At 45.7% G+C, this 22,246-nt stretch overlaps 1 protein-coding gene across 3 annotated transcripts in view; it reads right to left on the bottom strand.

Annotated features, from left to right (window-relative positions):
• The window catches only part of LOC132394519 (uncharacterized), a 180,151-nt gene that overhangs the window by 1,833 nt on the left and 156,072 nt on the right, over positions 1–22,246 (bottom strand). For all 3 annotated transcript variants that reach the window (XM_059970785.1, XM_059970786.1, XM_059970787.1), the window contains 4 exons: positions 13,916–14,023; positions 12,297–12,389; positions 9,486–9,581; positions 20–66 (listed from right to left, as the gene is read on the bottom strand). In XM_059970785.1, the coding sequence (XP_059826768.1) occupies positions 20–66; positions 9,486–9,581; positions 12,297–12,389; positions 13,916–14,023 (344 nt within the window). The remainder of the gene's footprint in view (positions 1–19; positions 67–9,485; positions 9,582–12,296; positions 12,390–13,915; positions 14,024–22,246) is intronic.

The following is a 22,246-nucleotide window of genomic DNA, read 5'->3' as shown; positions in this document are numbered from 1 at the left end:
ATTTATATGAACAAAATACCTGTTTTTTATCAGCACGATTGTTCTCATTAGTTCCTTTGTTTCTGCCTGTAATTAATGAAATAATCCTTTATAAGTTCTAATGAATGATATACATTGTTGAAGATTATTTGTTGCTATTTTAACCGACCATTTATTCACGGCTGAGTCACAGATTTGTACTGCACAGAAACAGGCCCTTTGGCCCATCTCATCATGCTGTGCATTTTGCCCATCGACACCAACCCCTTTTGTCCATGAGGTCCATACCCTTCTAAACCATGTCTATTTAAATGCCTTTGTAAATCCTTCTTGTAATATTAAACATAACATGCTCTCCACTGACAGTGTGTTCCAGATGTCAATCACTGTCTGTTTAAAAACCTAATCCCACACATCTCCTTTAGAACTCCTTCCTCTCAGCTTAAACCCAAAAGTTGTTTTTGATACCCCTGCCATACCACATGAAGTGATTTTCATTCTCTACCCCATCTATGCCTGTCACAACCTTGTATACTTATAAAGGTCAATCCTCAGCTGCCTTCACTCCAGGGAAACCAAGCCCAGCCGATGCAATCTCTCCCCCGAACCAAACTCCTCCAATCCAGCAACATCCTGGCGAATCTCCTCTGCACTCTCTCCAGTGCAACCACGTCCTTCCTGTAGTGTTGTGACCAGAACTACACACAGTACTCCCACTGTGGCCTATCCAGTGTTTGTAAAGTTGCAAAGTAGAATCATAGAGATACAGCACGGGTACAGGCCCTTCAGCCCAACCAGTCCATGCTGACCACATTGTTCTTCCAGCTCGTAACAATTTACTGTATTTGCCCCATATCCCTCCAAGCACTGTCCCTGATTGTACCGATCCAAGTATTTCCCACATGAAAAGATTGTACTTCCCACAACCACTTCCTGTGGCAGTTCGTTCCATCTACTCACCAACCTCTGTGTGAAAATGTTGCTCCTCAGATCCCTGTTAAATCTTTCCCCTCTCACCTGAAATCTCTGCCCCTAGTTTTGGGCTCCCCTCCCTGGGGAAGGCTGATTCCATCCACCTTGTCTATGTTTCTCATTATTTTGAACATTTCCATATGGCCTCTTTCCCCTATTGTCAGGGTGCTGGAGCAGGGATCCCATCTCAGACCCAGTACTGTGCACACAGTGATACCAATTGAGTAACAAATCCTGAGGTACATCAAAGTTCAGGCAGAGATCAAAACATACAGAGAAATCCAAAAACCAGAATCAGGAAACAGGCTGAGTCAATATTCAGACAGACGGAGTACAGAAACAAATGCTGGAAAGGCTCAGGAAAACTCACCGGCACAATCTGGCAACAAGCAGGTGAAAACACAGGACTGAAATACACTGAGCAATAGATACAGGTGGCAGCAACACAGGTAATATTGAGAAACAGGTGAGAGAGGGAGTAGTCAGTAATACAGAGGCTGGAGTAGAGCAGGAGTGGGGACAGGAGCACACGGCAATACAAAACCACAGACTGACAGCGAGGTGGAAACACACAAACAGACAGAGGTCAACTGGAGGTAATGACAGCTGTGTCCTAATCCATAAAGACAGCCTGGCCAGCCTCTCCCTATAACTCCCGTCTTGGCAATATCCTCGTAAATCCTTTCTGCACTCGTTTTAGTTTAATTTCATCTTTCCTATAACAGGCTGAACAAAACTGTACACAGTACTCCAAGTGTGGCCTTACCAATGACTTATACAACTGCAACATAATGTCCCAACTCCTCGACTCAATGTCCTGACTGAAGATGGTCAGCATGTTAAATTCCACTTACCACACTCTTAAAATCCCCCCCACGTGTTCCATTTGTTTTTTACCCATCAAACAACCCCTTCCTATCAACACCTGTTGGATCCTGGCTAATTATCTCAATATTAGCCGTGCTTCAGTTTCGGATCTACCCTGTGGACCTATGCTATCCTTTTCCATCACGACCTTAAAATTAAAAGAATTATGGTCACCAGAACCAAAGTGCCACCTGATGGCAGGTAGGCTGGTGCCAGAGATGGGTTTGGCAACTTTGACTATCCATTGTGGAGCCTTCCTGTCCACCGCAATGCAGTTTCCGTACCAAGCAGTGATGCTTGTAATGCATCTGTAGAAAGATGTGAGTATGGATGTGCAAAATCTAAAAGGCCATAAGACATAGGAGCAGATTTAGGCCATTCAGCCCATCGAGTCTGCTTTGTATTTCATCATGGTGGATCCCTGATTCCACTCAACTATACACCTGCCTTGTCGCCATAATGTCCTGACCAATTAGGAAACGATCAACTTCTGCCTTAAGTATATGCACAGATTTGCTTCCCATTTAGATAATATTCCACATGTTTGTTCCTCTTACCAAAATACATTATCATACATTTCCCAACACTCTATTCCATCTGCCACATTTTTGCCGATTTTCCCAATTTGTCTAAGCCCTGCTGTAATCACATTGCTTCCTCAGCACTATCTACCTCTCCACCTATCTCATATCATCTGCAAACTTTGCCACAAAGCCATCAATTCCATTATCTAAATCATTGACAAACAATGTGAAAAGCAGAGGTCCCAATATTGACTCCTGAGGAACACCACTAGTCACCGGCAACCAACCAGAAAAGGTCCCTTTTATTCCAACTTGCTGCCTCCTGCCTGTCGGCCATTCCTCTGTCCATGCCAGTATCTTTCCTGTAATGCCATAGGATTTTATCTTGTTAAGCAGCCTCATGTGTGGCACCTTATCAAATGCCTTCTGAAAATCAAAGTAAATGACATCCACTGCCTCTCCTTTGTCCACCCTGCTTGTTACTTCCTCGAAGAACTCTAACCCATTTGGCAGGCAAGGTTTCCCTTCATGGAAAGAATGCTGACTTTGACTTATTTTATCATTAGTCTCTAAGTACCTCGAAACCCCACCATTAATAATACACTCCAACACTTACCCAACCACCAAGGTTAGGCTAACTGGAATAAAGTTTCCTCTCTTTTGACTTCCTCCCTTCTTAAAGAGTGGAGTGACTTTTGCGATCTTCCAGTCCTCCAGGACCATGCCAGAGTCAAGTGATTCTTGAAAGATCATAACCAATGCATCCGTTATCTCTTCAGCAACATCTCTCAGGACTCTGGGATATGGTCCATCTGGTCCAGGTGACTTATCCACAATAAGACTTTTCAGTTTGCCTAGCACGTTTTTCTTTGTAATAGCAATGGTACTCACTCCTGCTCCCTGACACTCTGGCACACTGCTCGTGTCTTCCACGGTGAAGACAGATGCAAAGTACCCAATAGGCTCATCTGCCATTTTGTTCTCCCCCATTACTACCTCCCCAGCATCATTTTCCAGTGGTCCCGTATCAACTGTCACCTCCGTTTTACTCTTTCTATAAGTGAAAAATCTTTTGGTATCCTGGGTTATATTATTGGCTAGTGTACCCTCATATTTCATCTGTTCCCTTCTTATAGCTTTTTTAGTTGCCTTTTGTTGGATTTTAGAAGCTTCCCAATCAGCCAACTTCACACTCACTTTTGCTACCTTATATGCCCTTTCCCTGGCTTTTATGCAGTTTTTAACTTTCTCTGTTGGCCACGGTTGCCTACCCCTGCTATTTGAGAACTTCCTCTTCTGTGGGTCATATCTGTCCTGGGCCTTGTGAGCTATACCAAGAAACTTCAGTCATCTTTGGTCTGCCGTCATCCCCACCAATAGCCTCCTCCAATCCACCTGGGCAAACTCCTCTCTCATGCCTCTGTAATTCCCTTTATTCCTTTGTGATACTGATGCACGTGAGTTATGCTTCTCACTGTCAAATTGCAGTATGAATCCAATCATATTATGATCACTGCCTCCTAAGGGTTCCTTTACGTTAAGCTCCCTAATAAGATCTGGGTTATTACACAACACCCAATCTAAGATAAACTTTCCCCAAGTAGGCTCAAGCACAAGAGACTCTAAAAGGTCATCTTGTAGGCATTCAACAATTCTCTCTCTTACAATCCGACACCAACCTGATTTTCCCAATCCCCTTGCATATTGAAGTCTACCCTGACAATTGTGTCACTACCCTTATTATATGTCTTCTTCAGCTCTCATTGCAATCTTAACCCCACATCTTGGATACTATTTTGAGGCCTAAATATGATTCCCATTATGTTTTTTTTTACCCTTGCAATTTCTTATCTCCATCCACAAAGATTCAACATTCTCTAACCCCATGTCACCTCTTTCTAAAGATGTAATTCTATCTCTTACCAGTGGAGACACACTGCTGCCTCTGTCTTCCTGTTTTCCCTTTCAACACAAAGTATATCCTTTGATGTTAAGCTCCCAGCTAGGGCCTTCTTTCCGCCATGACTCAGAGATGCCCACTACGTCATATCAACCAATCTCTAATTGCGTCATGAGTTCATGCACCATATTCCGAATGATACATGCATTTAAATACAACACCTTCAGTCCTGCATTCTTCGCCCTCGTGAATTTTGCCTCTGTGTTATAACAGACTACCCTGGCTATCCAGATGACTAAACTTGCTCTTGCAAGTTACTGCTTTATCCCCATGTCTTGCTCCAGCTCAGAGTCCCATCCCACTCCCAAACACTCTTGTAAGGATATTGACCCCTTTCTGGCTCAAGTGTGTACTGTCTATCTTCTACAGGTTGCCTCCATCCCCAGAGGAGATCCCAATGACCCAAGAACCTGAACATTTGCCACTGCCCCAACTTCTCCACCATGAATTCATCCAGCCCATCTTTCAATTTCTGACCTTACTTAGTGTCCCAGTTCTTATATTTTATGGCCCAAATTATGAAGACAAGCATACTGTCTACATTCTTCTCCACACTATCACCCTCTTATCCACATTAAGGCTTCTTTAAGAAAACTTCTCTCTTTAAGAGAACTATGAACTTGCATAGTTGTCTCCAACTTCCACCCTGCCCTTAAATTCACTTCATCCATTTCTGACACCTCTCTCTCCTTTCTCGATCTATCTGTCTCCATCTCTAGGAATGAACTATCTACTGATATCTTTCATAATCCTACTGACTCCCTTGGCTATTTTGACTGCAGCTCCTCCCAGCCAGTCTCCTGTAAAAATGCCACCACATCTATTCCCAGGATGAGGTTTCCCTTTCCAGGACATCAGAGAAGTCCTACTCCAAGGAACAGGGTTTTCCTTCCCCTACAAGTGATGCTACCCTCACCTGCATCCTCTCCATTCCTGGACATCCACCCTCACCACATCATCTCAGCCCCTTAACAGGGGGAAAGTTCTCCTTGCCCTCACCTACCACTCACGAATATCCAGCAGATCATTCTCTGCAACCTCTGCCATCTTCAATGGGACCCAATCACCAAATGACATTTTTACCACCCCCTCACCTTTCTGCTTTCTGTGATTCCCTTGTTCATTCACCCCTCCCCATTAATCTCCCTCCTGACACATCCCTGCATGGAAAGAGGTGCTAAACCTGCCTATTCACCTCATCACTCAGCTCAGTCCAAGGCACCAATGTATTGCCCCCAGGTGAGGCAACACTTCATCTGCAATCTATTGGGCTTGTCTACTGTAACTGGTGCTCCTGATGCAGCCTCCTCTACGTTATTGAGACACGATGCAGATCGGGAAACATTTTGTTGAGAACCTTCCCTCCATCTGCAAACAAGCAGAGTTTTCCAGTGGCCAACCATTTAAATTCTATTCCCCATTCTGACATGTCGGTCCAAGGCCTCCTCCACTGTAATGTGAGGCCACTCTCAGGCTGGAGGAACAAAACCCATTATTCCATCTGGTAGCCTCCAACCTGATGGCATGAATAACGATTTCTCCAACTTTCAGTACTTTTCCCCTCCCCTTCCCTCTTCTGCTATACCCACTCTGGCACCCCCCTCCACTTCCCTCTTCTCTTCTCCTCACCTGCCCATCACCTCCCCTGGTGCCCCTCCTCCTTCCCTTTTTCCCCATGGTGCACTCTCCTCTCCTGTCAGATTCCTCTCCAGCCCTTTGCCTTTTCCAACTATCACCTCCCCGCTTCTTACTTCATCCCACTCCCCCACCCAGCTGGCTTCACATATCACATTGTAGCTTGTACTCCTTCCCCTTCCCCAGCACATCGTCCTGGCTTCTTCACCTTCCCTTCCAGTCCTGGAGAAGGGTCTCGGCCTGAGACGTCAACTATTTACTCATTTCCATAGATGCTGCCTGACTTGCTGAGTTCCTCCAGCATTTTGTGTGTGTTGCTATGAACTTGCAATCCTCAATCTCTCTGTTCAACATTTCTACCAAGTACTGCAGTTGTCCAAGCCCTGTTTTGATTTGACAAAATGCACGACCTTGTACTTGTCAGGATTAAGTTCCATTTGCTAATGTTCTACCCAAATTTCCATCTGCTCCATATCCTATTGCACACCTAGACAGTTTTCCTCCCCACCCACAACACCCCCAATTCTCATGTCATCTGCAAACTTACTAATCATACCTCCTACACTCACAACTAAGTCATTAATATAGAACAATAGAACACTACAGCACAGTACAGGCCCTTCAGCCCTCCATGTTGTGCCAACCCATATAATCATTAAAAAAAAGTACTAAACCCACAGTACCCCATAACCCTCCATTTTTCTTTCATCCATGTGCTCTTAAATACCCCTAATGTTTTAGCCTCCACCACCATCCCTGGTAAGTCATTCCAGGCACTCACAAACCTCTGTGTAAAAAACTTACCCCTGATGTCTCCCCTAAACTTCCCTCCCTTAATTTTGTACATATGCCCTCTGGTGTTCGCTACTGGTGCCCTGGGAAACAGGTACTGACTATCCACCCTATCTATGCCTCTCATAATCTTGTAGACCTCTATCAAGTCCTCTCTCATTCTTCTATGCTCCAAAGAGAAAAGTCCCAGCTCTGCTAACCTTGCTTCATATGACTTGTTCTCCAAACCAGGCAACATCCTGGTAAATCTCCTCTGCACCCTCTCCATAGATTCCACATCCTTCCTATAATGAGGTGACCAGAATTGAACACAATACTCTAAGTGCAGTCTCACAAGAGATTTGTAGAGTTGCAACATGACCTCTCTACTCTTGAACTCAATCCCCCTGTTAATGAAGCCTAGCATCCCATAGGCCTTCTTAACTACCCTACCAACCTGCCCAGCGACCTTGATGGATGTATGGCTTTGAACCCCAAGGTCCCTTTGTTCATCCACACTCTTAAGTAACTGACTATTAATCCTGTACTCAGTCTTCTGGTTAGTTCTTCCAAAATTCATCACCTCACACTTGTCCGGATTGAGCTCCATCTGCCATTTTTCTGCCCAACTTGGCAGCCTGTCTATATCCTCTTGAAACCTTCAACCACCTACAATTCCATCCACAACTCCTCCAATCTTCGTGTCATCCGCAAACTTACTCACCCACCCTTCCGCCTCTACATCCAGGTCATTTATAAAAATCACAAATAGCAGGGGTCCCAGGACAGATCCCTGCGGCACTCCACTAGTCACCGACCTCCATGCAGAATACTTTCCTTCCACAGCTACTCTCTGCTTTCTTCCTTTAAGCCAATTTCTTATCCGAACAGCCAAGGTTCCACTTATCCCATGCCTCATGACTTTCCGGATGAGTCTCTCATGAGGAACCTTGTCAAATGCTTTGCGAAAGTCCATGTAGACCACATCCACTGCCCTACCCTCATCAATTTCTTTTGTCACCTCTTCAAAAAACACAGTCAGGCTCGTGAGGCACGATCTTCCCTTCACAAAGCCATGTTGACTATCCATGAGTAAACTGCACTTTTCCAAATGCTCGTAGATCCTAGCCTTAAGACTCCTTTTCAGTAGTTTGCAGACCACCAACGTAAGACTCACCGGTCTATAATTCCCAGGTTTCTCCCTATTATCTTTTTTAAACAAGGGAACTACATTTGCCATTCTCCAATCCTCTGGCACTTCCCCTGCAGCCAAAGAGGATTCAAAGATCATAGCTAATGCTCCAGCGATCTCTTCTCTCAATTCCCACAACAACCTAAGGTGTATCATATTTGGCCTTGGGGATTTATCAATCTTAATGTTTTTAATAAGATCCAACACTTCTTCTTCCTTAATCTCCACATTGTCCAGCACACAGGCCCGCTCTACCTCGACCTCATCCTGATCAAGATCCTTTTCACTTGTGAATACTGAAGCAAAGTATTCATTTAGGACCTCCCCAACCTCTTTCACCTCCAGGCACATGTTGCCCTTTTTATCCTTTAGCGGTCCCACCTTCATTCTCATCATCCTCCTATTCTTCACATACGCATAGAACGCCTTGGGGTTCTCCTTAATCCTACATGCCAAGGCCTTCTCATGCCCCCTTCAAGCTCTCCTAAGTCCTTTCTTTAGCTCCTTCCTGGCTACCCTATATTTCTCATAAGCCCCTCCTACCTTGTGCTTCTTATATCTAACATATCCTTCCTTTTTCCTCTTGACGAGTTGCCTCACGTGTTTCGTCAGCCACTGTTCCGTTTTCCTACCATTTTTTCCTTGACTCAGTGGGACAAACCTATCCTGAACCCAGCTTAAGTGGTCACTAAACTTCTCCCACATTAATTCTGTGCTTCCCCCTTTGAACATCTGTTTCCAATTTACTAGCTCCTGGCTCATCCCTTCCCCAGTTAAGCACTTTACCATTTTGTCTGATTTTATCCCTTTCCATAGTTATGCTGAAGCTAAGGGAGTTGTGATCACTCTGATCAAAATGCTTCCCAACAAGAGGTCTGTCACCTGACCAGGTTCATTACCCAGAACTAGATCCAGTAATGTATATCACAAAGTGCAGAAGCCCCCGAACCATTCACTACTGTACTCAAGTACGTGCAGACTTCAAATCAGAAATAAACTTTCTTCCAACACGACCTCTGCCTTCTGTCACCTTGGATCCTGGGTGTGTTAGGCTTCTGGATCAGTCTCTCATGTGGGACCATGTCAAATGACTTACTGAAGTCCACATGGAGAACAACTTTCACATTGCCTTCATCAATTTTCTTTGCTGTCTCCTCAGATTAGAGAGATTGGGTTTCCCGGACTCTGGGCCTTACTGACAAATCCATAATCAGATCCAACCTTTTCAATTGTACACAAATTCAATGCCTTAGAATTCCCTCCAATAATTTCCCGGCAGGCACAGAAGGAAATCTCCTGAACTCAGCCCAAAAGTTCCAGACTTCCACACTCCAGCAGGAGACCGAAACCCCATCAGCTCACCAACTGTGAGATTCCAGCATCTCTGAGCAGAACTTCCAACAGAAACAGTAAAATTCGGGCCAGATCTGTTCCCGAGTGACAGCAGCCAATTGGGACAGAGTTGATAATGTGCTGGAGATTTCCCCACAAAGGCTCCCTTTAGAAGCTGAAGTGATGGTGAGACCAGGGGAAAGTTTTCACAGTGATTGAGTTCTTTAGAAAATGCTTTGATTTTGATACTTACTGCAAACTGGAAAGAATCTGGACAACGCTATCACAACTGTGACCCCGAATAGAGCTAACAGGATCCAGATTGGAATGTTGGTCTTGCAGCTTTGATCTGAAATGTACAGAAGTGAACCCACTGAGTAAATTCACACTGATTCTCCACACCCACTCCCAGTTTAAACGTACATTTAACACAGTCATATGTCCAATCACATTTATGATACAAAGCAAAAAGTTAGTTCAACGTAAATGTATTATCCAAGTGTGTATACGTCACTGTTTACTAATTTAAGATTCACTTTCTTGCAGGCATTCACAGTAGAACAGGGAAGTTCAATAGAATCAGTGAATAACTACACACAAACACAGACAGACAAACAGGCAGTTCAACAGAAAACAAACTGTGCAGCTAAAAGAAACACGAGTTGTGGAGTCCTTGAAAATGTGTCCATAGTTTGTGGCATCAGTTTGGTACTGAGGTGCGTGAAGTTCTCCACACTGGTTCAGGAGCCTGATAGTTGAGGGTAATAACTGTTCCTGAAGAGGGAGACACCCCGCGAGTGCAGAGGCCTCCCCGCCTGCCACTACGAGCCACACCGTGATAGGCCGCTCACAGACTCCTTCCCGACTGCGATCAAAAGGAAGGTAGTCGGCACTGAGCTCTCGCGCTCCTTCGGCATTCATCTTCATGTCTCAATCTTCCTCGCGCTTTCATCAACAATTAGTGGACGCTTTAATCGGTGAAATGGAGTCGAACATTGGCTCACATCCCGTCTCAAAGATTCTTCACCTTGAGGCTTTCCGAGTACATGCTTGCTTCCTGGAATCTTCTTGAAGAGAGTGAAGTGCCGGATCACACAAACGATCTCCAGACTAAATCACTGGCTCTAACAGGTCCAGAAACACATTAAATATGAAAAACAGATGTAAAGGACATTTTTGTGGGCTTACTGGAAGATGTTGACTGAGGGAGCATTGGACACTGTGCCAATCTGACCACTTTAAACTTTAAAATGCCATTGGATCTGTGCTTAGCCTCACAGTCACAAGTGAGTGGTGCGGACAGTCCAGCACATCTGTAGGTGTAAACTTCACACTATTCAGGATATTTACAAGGACAGGTGTGTAAAAAGGGCCCGTAGGATCTCTGGGGACCCAAGCCATCCCAACCACAATCTATTCCAGCTGTTACCATCCGGGAAGCGGTACCGCAGCATAAAAGCCAGAACCAACAGGCTCGGGGACAGCTTCTTCCACCAGGCCATCAGACTGATGAACTCACACTGAATTGAGTGTACTCTATATTCCATTGATTGTTCTATTTATTATCAATTATATTAAGCTTACTATGATTGCACATTGGACATTTAGATGGAGACATAAAGATTTTTACTCCTCATGTATGTGAAGGATGTAAGAAGTAAAGTCAATTCAATTCAATAAAGCGAGTGGAGCAGTGGGCGAAGCACACAGCCTTGTGGCACACCTGTACAGATGTGATTGCAGAGGAGATGTTGCTCCCAATCCGAACTGACTAGAGTCTACAAGTGAGGAAATTGAGGATCCAGTTGTACAAGAAGTATTAAGGCCTAGGTCTTGGAACTTAGTGATTATCTTCGAGAGGATGATAGTGATGAATGCTGAGTTGTGGTCAATGAAGAGCATCCTGATGTTTGCATTTTCACTGTCCAGATGTTCCAGGGCTGAGTGGAAAACCAATGAAACGGCATCTGCTGTTGACCTGTTGTGACTGTAAGCAAATTGGAGTCAATTCAAGTCACTTCTTAGGCGGGGATTATATGCTTCATAACCAACTCTCAAAGCACTCCATCACTGTGGACAGAAATGCAACGGGATGATAGTCACTGAGGCAGGTCACCACGTTCTCGTTGGGCATCGGTGTGATTGAAGTTCTGCTTGAGGCAGTATCTCAGACTGCTGAAGTAAGAGGTTAAATATGTCAGAAACACTCCTGCCAGTTGATCAGAACAGGTCTTCTCTACTTGACCTGGTACATTGTCTGGCCAGATACTAACACCGGTTTCACGTGTCTGAAGGATGCTCTGACATCAGCCACAGACACTAAAATCATAGGGTCAGCAGAGGCTGAGGGAGCTCATGAAGGTGCCCACATGTCCTGTTGGTCAAAGTGAGCTTCCTCAATGTCCACATGTTCCAGGGCTGAGTGAAGAGCCAGTGAAGAGGCATCTGCTGTTGACCTGTTGTGACTGTCGGCAAGTTGAAGTGAATCCAAGTCACTTCTCAGGCAGGAGTTGATATGGTTCATAACCAACCTCTCACGGCACTTCATCACAATGGTTATCTGTGCTACTGGATGTTTATCACTGAGGCAGGTCTGTGGAAAAGAGTAAACGGTCAACGAGATCTGATGAAGGATCTCGGTCCAAAATGTCGACTGTTTACTTTTTTCTATAGATGCTGCCTGACCTTCTGAGCTCCTCCAGCATTTTGTCTGCATTGATTTGGATTTCCCACATCTGCAGATTTTCTCCTATTTGTGAAGCATCCTTCTACAATTCAAGTTTGGTCCGAAATTCCCACTTTAAATGTGAGAAAACACTTCAGGCTCTCAATTTATTACCAATAAAACCATGTGATTAATTGCAGAGCCAATTAACATAAACCTTCGATGTTCAATAACCTTGTCTGGCCACGTCCAACCTGACACAATGTGACGATGTGACGGCAGGTGCTGGTGTTCCATATAAAGCAGTTCACAATGTACTGACTGAGATACTCATTCCACTCCTGCACTGAGTAACACAGAGACCATTTTAATGTAATTTAAGAATATTTGTGCACATACCTTCAGACACAATCCAGCAAATGAAGGCAATGAGGATGAAGACAAGAGCCACAATGTTACAAATATTCAGGCACCACCACCACCGCTTGTCGTCTAGAGTCCACAGGGAGAAATGAACAACAACATTAGAACTGTTTCAAACTGTTTCAAAACTGATCAACACAAACAGTTCTACATATGTTTCAGTGGACAAGTGTTCCAGATAACAGACGTGGACTGGGATTGGTCAGGTCGGCTGTGATAATGAATGTCCTAAACCTGAGACAATTCCACCAGGTTGGAAAAGGACCAGGTGTCAGAGCAATACAGTGAGGGAGGGTCAGAGAGTTCACTCCACTGTCAGTGTGTGGAGATCCCCAGAGAGACTAAAGACCTTGTCGTTAGTTCTGGAAATATATTGTAAAACCTGGGTATCCACTGTCCTCAGGCCGTGAAGATGGAAATGGCAGGAAGACTGCAGTCTCTCTGTGTACACACTGAGCAAATGAGACAAGACCCCACTGTAAATAAGCTCAGTCGTATTATCCCAGTGATCCAGTGCTGCAATTGACATGGTCTTGCCAGTGGTGATAATAACCAGTCCCAGCTTCAGCAATGGAGTTACACTGTTTGACTGGGAACCCTGTCCCCATGGTGAATATTGGAACATTACGGCACCTCAATGCTCAAAGGTGTCGGTGGTGACAGGAGATGCTCTAATCCAAGGTGAAAACGTGACAATATGGGGACAGGCAGGTCAGCATGAAAGATCGGGCATTTAACGGTAAATGAAGGTCGAGGCTGATCGGAGTGCAGACCATGCAGCTGCCGGCTACTTGGAGTTGGTGCTTTCGAGTTGGCGTGATGGCAGCGTGTAGTGAAACCACGAGTGACTGTCTTGGACATTTCTTTTGTGATCGCAAGACCCTGTTGGACATTGATTGCCGCTGGGCTGCTTCCCAGGCAGCGAGGCAGCAGTGTCGCCTCAGTTGTAGTGATGTCTATGCCCCCGTCCTTGGGCTTGTGTTACAGTGTGGGGTCCGGGCTAGGTGAGGGGGTGGCCTCTCCCATTGGTGCTGCCCCACCCCGGTGTTGGCTTGATGGAATTATAGACTGGACTGCTGGGAACCATCATTTATGGACTTGTCATGCAGGGTCTTGAAAAATGTGTTTTCCAACCTGATTATGTACTTTTATTTACTTTTTTTAATTTTGAATGCGCGGACATGTTTTTGCACCTTGGCCCAAGGGGAACACTGTCTCATTCAGCTGTATGGTTTGAATGAAAATTAAACCTGATTTCATTTGATTTGATCCTCACCTCGAAGCTAACTTGGTATTATATTATGATTTGACAGCATGATGTGTCAATCATTAATGAATTGACCCTCCCTCCTCAGGGTCACCTCTCCCAAAGCCCCTCTGCAGTCAGGTCAGAGTTGACTCCAGAACAACTCCAGACATTCTGTGTCACCACTTCATATCTCAACCTGTCAATCATGTAGGACAATTGCATTCTGGTTACCACAGGAATCCAGAGACTCTGTGGGGATGGGGGTGCGGGTGTCAGAGGAGTTCATTTTGTCAACATGAGTCACTTGGTATTTCTGCTGAAATGCAAATTAGACAATAACAGGTACCTGGGTATTCTTTCCTTGACCAGCACATGAATATAATAGCATATGCTGCAGGAAACACTAGTCCCACCATCAATGTAATGACAACTCCTACATCCTCTGGTCTGAGGCCTGCAATTAAAAACAGTTGAATTACTGTATCTGTGACCAAATCAAGGTGATAAGAGGAGAGAATGCTGCCTCTTGAACAGAAGGCTGATGCCCACATGAACTGAAAAACTCAGCTAATTTCCTGTGAAGAGGGACAGCAGTGACCTTCTCCAATTTCACACACCTTTCATCACACTCTGTTCAAGAGCAGATCTCTGCCAATGATCTCGTGCAGTCAGTGTGGGAGGGGATGTGGAACGTGGTTTATACTGAGCAAGGCTGAACAAAAAGCAGTGTGACAGAAACCGACAAGCTGATGAGTGATGCTGGTTTCATATTTCCTCATAATACAGAGGGACGTCACTGACACTTTGTCAGTTCTCAGAGCAAATCTCATCAACCCCATTCCCAACCACCCCCCTATTTCCCTGCAACCTATTTCTTGTCCGTGCTTCACCTGCTACTTGCTGAGGATTCCCAGCAGATTCAGTTTTTAATTCCAGGAGCAGGTGATTTAGTCCCTCGAACTGTTCATGGCTGACAAATGACCCAGCTCCACATGGCCAGTGTTACAGAGGCTCTGTGGGGACTGGGATTGAGACCAGAACCCCCGGGATCCAGATACAGATCTGGGAAGTCTACACCACACTCACTCAAATGGCAAAACTAAAACAGAGAATCAGCAGAGTCATGGGAAGGAATGGAGGGAGGGGGAAAGAAAATCAGCACCGGCAGAGTAAACGGTTGTTGTCGGGGTGTTTGGGAGCCCTGAGGGATGAAGGTCAGTAATTAATAGCTGCAGGTGTCCCAGTTCAGAGCTGCCATAGTGAATCCAATAGTTACAGGGGTGGCCAGAAACACATGATGCAGTTACCCTGCGGCTCCACTAGAGGGGAGTGTTGTACAGGGAATGCCAACTCCACCGTCGTCATCAGCCCATTTAATGCACTCACCAGTCTCTGTGTAAAAAACTTACCCCTGACATCTCCTCTGTATCTACTTCCAAGCACCTTAAAACTATGCCTTCTCGTGCTAGCCATTTCAGCCCTGGGAAAAAGCTTCTGACTATCTGCACAATCAATTCCTCTCATCAGCTTATATATCTCAAATAGATCCCCCTCATCCTCTGTTGCTCCAAGGAGAAAAGGCCCAGTTCACTCAACCTATTCTCACAAGACATGCTCCCCAATCCAGGCAACATCCTTATAAATCTCCTCTGCATCCTTCCTATGGTTTCCACATCCTTCCTGCGGTGAGGCAACCAGAACTGAGCACAGTACTCCAACTGGGGTCTGACCAGTCCTATATAGCCATAACATTAACTCTCGGCTCCTAAACTCAAGCCCATGATTGATGAAGGCCAATGCACTGTATGCCTTCTTAACCACAGAGTCAACCTGCATAGCAGCTTTGAGTGTCCTATGGACTCGGAAACCACAATCCCTCTGATCCTCCACACTGCCAAGAGTCTTAACATTAATGCTATATTCTTACAAAATGAAACACTTCTGACAGCTCTCCGCACAATCCACAACAGCCCCAACCTTTGTGTCATCAGTAGATTTACTAACCCATCCCTCCACTTCCTCATTCAGTTCATTTATAACAATTAAAGAGTAAGGGTCCCAGAACAGATCCCTGAGGCACACCACATGGTCACTGACCTCCATGCAGAATATGCCCCATTTACAACCTCGCTTTACCCTCTTTGTGCAAGCCAATTGTGGATCGACAAAGCAATGTCCCCTTGGATCCCATGCCTCCTTACTTTCTCAATAAGCCTTGCATGGGGTAACTTATCAAATGCCTTGCTGAAATCCATATACACTCCATCTACTGCTCTACTCTTAATGTGTTTAGTCACATCCTCAAAAAATTCAATCAGGCTCATCTGACCTGCTTTTGACAAAGCCATGCTGACTATTCCTAATCATTTTATGCCTCTCCAAATGTTCATAAATCCTGCCTCTCAGTCTCTTTTCAATCAGATTACCAACCACTGAAGTAAGACTCACTGGTCTACATTTTCCTGGGCTATCCCTACTTCCTTTCTTGAATAAAGGAACAACATCCGCAACCCTCCAATCCTCCGGAACCTCTCCCAAAGATCATTGCCGGAGGCTCAGCAATCTCCTCCCTCGCCTCCCACACTAGCCTGGGGTACATCTTATCCAGTCCCATTGACTTATCCAACTTGATGCTTTCCAAAAGCTCTAGCATATCCTCTTTCGTAATATCTACATGCTCAAGCTTTTCAGTCCACTGTAAGTCATCCCTACAATCACCAAGATCCTTTTTCTGAAATGAATACTGAAGCAAAGTATTAATTAAATACCCCTGCTATCTCCTCCAGTTCCATACACACTCTTCCACTGTCACACTTGATTGGACCTATTCTTTCATGTCTTATCCTCTTGCTCTTCACATACTTGCAGAATACTTTGGGGTTTTCCTTAATCCTGTTAGCCAGGGCCTGTTCATGCTCCTTCTGGCTCTCAAAATTTCATTCTTAAACTCCTTCCTGCTTGCCTTATTATCTTCAAGATCTCTATAATTTCCTAGCTTTTTGAACCTTTCGTAAGTTTTCTTTTCTTCTTGACTAGATTTACAACAGCCGTTGTACACCACATTTCCTGGTCCTACCATCCTTTCCCTGTCTCATTGGAATGTACTTATGCAGAACTCTATGCAAACGTCCCTTGACCATTTGCCACATTTCTTCCATATATTACCCCGAGAACACCTGTTTTCAATTTATGCTTCCAAGTTCCTGCCTAACAGCCTCATATTTCTCCTTACTCCAATTAAATGCTTTTCTAACTTGTCTGTTCCTATCCCTCTCCAACGCTATTGTAAAGGACATAGAATTGTGATACCTATCTCCAAAATGTTCTCCCACTGAGAGATATGACACCTGACCAGGTTCATTTTCCAATACCAGATCAATTACAGCCTTTCCTCTTGTAGGCTGATCTACATATTGTGTCAAGAAACCTTCCTGAACACATCTAACAAACTCCACCCCATCTAAACCCCTTGCTCTGGACAGATGCCAATCAACATTTGAGAAATTAAAATTTGCCACCATGATAACCCTGTCAGTGTTACACTTTCCAGAATCTGTCTCCCTATCAGCTCCTCAATGTCTCTGTTACTATTTGGTGGTCTATAAAAAACACCCAGTAGAGTTATTGACCCCTTCCTATTCCTAACTTCCATCCACAGAGACTCCGTAGACAATCTCTCCATGACCTCCTCCTTTTCTGTAGCTGTGACACTATCTCTGATCAGCAGTGCCTTGCCCCCACCTCTTGCCTTCTTCCCTGTCTTTTCTGAAACATCTATAGCCTGGCACTCCAAGTAGCCATTCTTGCCCCTGAGTCATCCACGTCTCTGTAATGGACGCTCCAAGTACTGATCCAGGCTCTAAGCTCATCCGCTTTGTTCATAACACTCCTTGCATTAAAATAGACACATCTCAAGCCATCGGTTTGAGTGTGTCCCTTCTCTATCACCTGCCTATCCTCCCTCTCGCACTGTCTACAAGCTTTCTCTATATGTGAGCCAACCGCCTCTTCCTCTGTCTCTTCAGTTTGGTTCCCACCCCCCCCCCCCCTCCCAGTAATTCTAGTTTAAACTCTCCCCATTAGCCTCAGCAAACCTCCCTGCCAGGATATTGGTCCCCCTGGGATTCAAGTGCAACCCGTCCTTTTTGTACAGGTCACACCTGCCCCAAAAGAGGTCCTAGTGATCCAGAAATCTGAATCCCTGCCCCCTGCTCCAATCCCTCAGCCACACATTTATCCTCCACCTCATTCTATTCCTATACTCACTGTTACATGGCACAGGCAGTAATCCTGAGATTACTACCTTTGAGGTCCTGCTTCTCAACTTCCTTCTTAACTCCCTGTAGTCCGTTTTCAGGACCTCCTCCCTTTTCCTACCTATGTCACTGGTACCAATATGTACCACGACCACAACAAATGGTTGTTGTCGGGGTCAAAAACACATGATGCAGTTACCCTGCAGGTCCACTAGAGGGGGGTGTTGTACAGGGAATGACATCATGTGTCTCTGACAAGGAAATGATGGGGCATAAGGGTGACCGGCACCCACAGTGCCCGGTTACATTTGTACAGTGTGTGTTACTCCTTCTTCACCCCAGGAAAAGGGATCCCAGTTGGAAAACACTGGAACAAACCAATGTTCTGCAATTAAATTTCCTGCCCCAAGTTTCCCAGTCCCAGATGCCCTCAAGCAGCAACAGGACTCTCTAACTCTGTGACCTTTTAAACTGACCATAAGACCATAAGAAATAGGAGCAGAATTAGGCATTTGGCCCATTGAGTCTGCTCTGCCATTTCATCATGGCTGATCCAATTTTCCCCTCAGCCCCAATCTCTGCCTTCTCCCTGTATCTCTTCATGCTCTGACCAATCAAGAATCTATCAAACTCTTCCTTAAATATGCCATACATAATGACTTGGCCTCTGAAGCTGCATGTGGCAAAGAATTCCACAGATTCACCACTCTCTGTCTGAAGAAATTCCTCCTCATCTCCATTCTAAAAGGACATCCCTCTATTCCGAGACTGTGTCCTCTGGACTTCAACTCTCCCACCATCGGAAAGATCCTCTCCACATCCACTACATCAAGGCCTTTCACCATTCGATAGGTTTCAATGAGGTCACCGCTCATTCTTCTGAATTCCAGTGAATACAGACCTGGAGCCATCAAACACTCTTCATATGACAAGCTATTCAATCCTAGAATCATTTTCCTGAATCTGCTTTGAATCCTCTCCAGTTTCAGCACATCCTGTCTAAGGTAACGGGCCAAACCTGCTCACAGTACTCACCAGTGCTTCATAAAGTTCAACATTACATCCTTGTTTTTCTATTCTCGTCCTCCTGAAATGAATGCTAACATTGCATTTGCCTTCCTCATCACAGACTCCACCTGCAAATTAACCTTCAGGAAATCCTGCACAAGGACTCTCAAGCCCCACTGCACCTCATTGTTTTGTATTTTCTCTCCACTTAGAAAATAATCAACCCTTTCCCTTCTTCCAGCAAAGAGCATGACGATACAGTTCCCGACATGGTATTCCATCTGTCATTTCTTTCCCATTCCCTTAATCTCACTGTCCGTCTGTAGTCTCTCTACTTCATCAAAACAACCCGCCAATCCATCTATCATCATATTGTCTACAAATATTTTCCATCATCCAAATTATTGAAATATAGCATAAAAAGAATCGGTCCCAACACAGACCCCTGTGGAACACCACTAGTCACCACTACAAAGCAGCTTGTCGTTGTAGTTGTAGTTTGTCTATAGTGTTCAATACCATCATCCCGCAGAGACTGGTGGAGAAACTATCACTGCTTGGCCTTAACACTGCCATGTGTCGCTGGATTCTGGATTTCTTGACAGAGAGACAGATTTCTTGGCAGGAACATCTCTGACTCCATCACACTGAGCACTGGATCCCCACAAGGCTGTGTGCTCAGCCCATTTCTGTTTACACTGCTAACACATGACTGTGCAGCCAGATTCAAGGAGAACCTGATCATTAAATTTGCTGATGATACCACAGTGGTACCTTCCTTTAAAAACACAAAATGCTGGCAGAACTCAGCAGGCCAGACAGCATCTATGGGAGGAGGTAATAATGACGTTTCGGGCCGAAACCCTTCATCAGGAGTGAGGGGGGATAAGAAGTGGGGGGAGGGATAAAGTAGAGAACTGGGAAGTGATAGGCTGGAGGGAAATGGGGTAGGGGGAGGGTGGAAATTATGGGAAATAAAAGAGAAAGAAAGGTAGGGCTGGGGGGAGAGATTATAGTGAGGAGGAAAAAAGAGAGAGAAAGAGAACCAGAACAAAATAATAGATAGGGATGGGGGTAAGGGTGGGGGGCAGGGGTATCAACGGAGGTCAGTGAGTTGGATGTTCATGCCAGCAGGAAGGAGGCTACCTAGGCGGGAGATAAGGTATTGCTCCATCGACCTGCGTCTGGCCTCATCTTGACGGTAGAGGAGGCCATGGACAGACATGTTGGAGTGGGAGTGGTCTGTGGAGTTGAAGTGTGTGGCCACAGGGAGATACCGCCACTGCTGGAGGACTGAGCGCCAGTGTTCGGCGAAATGGTCTCCCAGTCTGCGGCGGGTCTCCCCAATGTATAAATGGCCACATCGGGAGCACCGGATACAGTACATCACCCCAGCTGACTCGCAGGTGAAGTGGTGCCTCACCTGAAAGGACTGTCTGGGGCCTGGGATGGTGGTGAGGGAAGAAGTGTGGGGGCAGGTGTAGCACTTCTTCCGTTTGCAGGAATGAGTGCCCGGAGGGAGGTCCGTGGGGAGGGATGGGGGGGATAAATGGACAAGGGAGTCGCGTAGGGAGTGATCCCTGTGGAAAGCTGAGAGTGGGGGGGAGGGGAAGATGTGGCTGGTGGTGGGATCACGTAGGAGGTGGCGGAAGTTACGGAGGATTATACGTTGGATCTGTAGACTGGTAGGGTGATAGATGAGGACCAGGGGAACTCTATCCCTGGTGGGCTGGCGGGGGATGGGGTGAGGGCAGAGGTGCGTGAAATATGGGAGACACGATGGAGGGCAGAGTTGATAGTGGACGAAGGGAAGCCCCTTTCTTTTAAAAAAGGAAGACATTTCCTTTGTCCAAGAATGAAAGGCCTCATCCTGAGAGCAGATGCGGCAGAGGCGGAGGAATTGAGAGAAAGGGATAGCATTTTTGCAGGAGACAGGGTGGGAGGAGGAATAATCTAGGTAGTTGTGGGAGTCTGTAGGTTTGTAGTAGACGTCGGTGGATAGGCTGTCTCCAAAGATAGAAACAGAAAGTTCTAGAAAGGGAGGGAGGTGTTGGAAATAGACCAGGTGAATTTGAGGGCGGGGTGAAAGTTGGAGGCGAAGTTAATGAAGTCGACAAGCTCAGCATGTGTGCAGGAAGCAGCACCGATGCAGTCGTTGATATAACGCAAGAAAAGAGGAGGACAGATACCGGTGTAGGCTTGGAACATAGACTGCTCCACATGGCCGACAAAATAGCAGGCATAGCTAGGACCCATGCGGGTGCCCATGGCTACACCTTTAGTTTGGAGGAAGTGGGAGGAGCCAAAGGAAAGACCTTTCTTTCTCTTTTATTTCCCATAATTCTCCACCTTCCCCCTAGCCCATTTCCCTCCAGCCTATCACTTCCCAGCTCTCTACTTCATCCCTCCCCCCACTTCTTATCCCCCCTCGACCATCCCATGTTACTTCACTCCTGGTGAAGGGTTTCGGCCCAAAACGTCGTCACTACCTCCTCCCATAGATGCTGTCTGGCCTGCTGAGTTCTGCCAGCATTTTGTGTTTTTAGTCACCACTGTTACCTGCCTTTCCTACAGTACTTCTTGCATTGAAATATATGCAGCTCAGGACACCAGTCGCACTGTGCTCAAGCTTTTGATCTTCATCTGTGGTCTTACCAACAGCTGCCTCCACAACCTCTCCACTGACTGTTCTGACACTCTGGTTCCCATCTCCCTGCAACTCCAGTTTAAATCCCACCATGAAGCATCAACAAACCTTCCCTCTCCAGTTCAGGGGTAAATCATCCCTTCTGTATTGGTCTCAAAGTGATATACCTGCTTTTGAAGGAAATAGCCACGGGGGTACTCTCACTGGTTCCTTAACCCCTTTCCCCTTCCCGACTTTCACCCAGTTTCCTGTGGCCTGCACCTTGGGTGTAACTACCACTTGATATGTCTGCTCTATCACCCCTTCAGCATCAAAAAAGATCTGGAATTCATCCAGTTCCAGCTCCAATTCCTTAACACTGTTTGTTAGAAGCGGCAGCTGGACGCACTTCTCTCAGTTGGTGTCACAGGGACACTGGAGGTCTCCCTGTATTCCCACATCACGCAAGAGGAGCATTTCACTATCCTGCCTGACATCTCTACTGTTCTAACTGGGCAAATATAAAGAAGAGAAGGGGAAAAAAACATAAGTTTTTCTTTCCATTGCTTTCTCTGAGCGAAGCCTCTCTTTGAAGAGCTGAAGCCTCGAGATCACCACTCTGACGATGTCCACTGAGACGATGGACACTGTGCTTGTCCCTGCCTTCCTTTAACTTGCTCTCACTAATCAATCTCAAACACTGACTGGCGACTGGTCACTAAACCGTCACCTGCTGCTGCCTTTTATCCTCGAGAAATGAACCAAATTGATGTCCCCTTCTCTCCAA

The sequence above is a fragment of the Hypanus sabinus genome, chromosome 5 (genome assembly GCF_030144855.1).
Source record: "Hypanus sabinus isolate sHypSab1 chromosome 5, sHypSab1.hap1, whole genome shotgun sequence".
NCBI lineage: Eukaryota > Metazoa > Chordata > Chondrichthyes > Myliobatiformes > Dasyatidae > Hypanus > Hypanus sabinus.
Note: the sequence above shows the minus strand (reverse complement) of the source record. Positions and strands in the feature narration are given on the sequence as shown.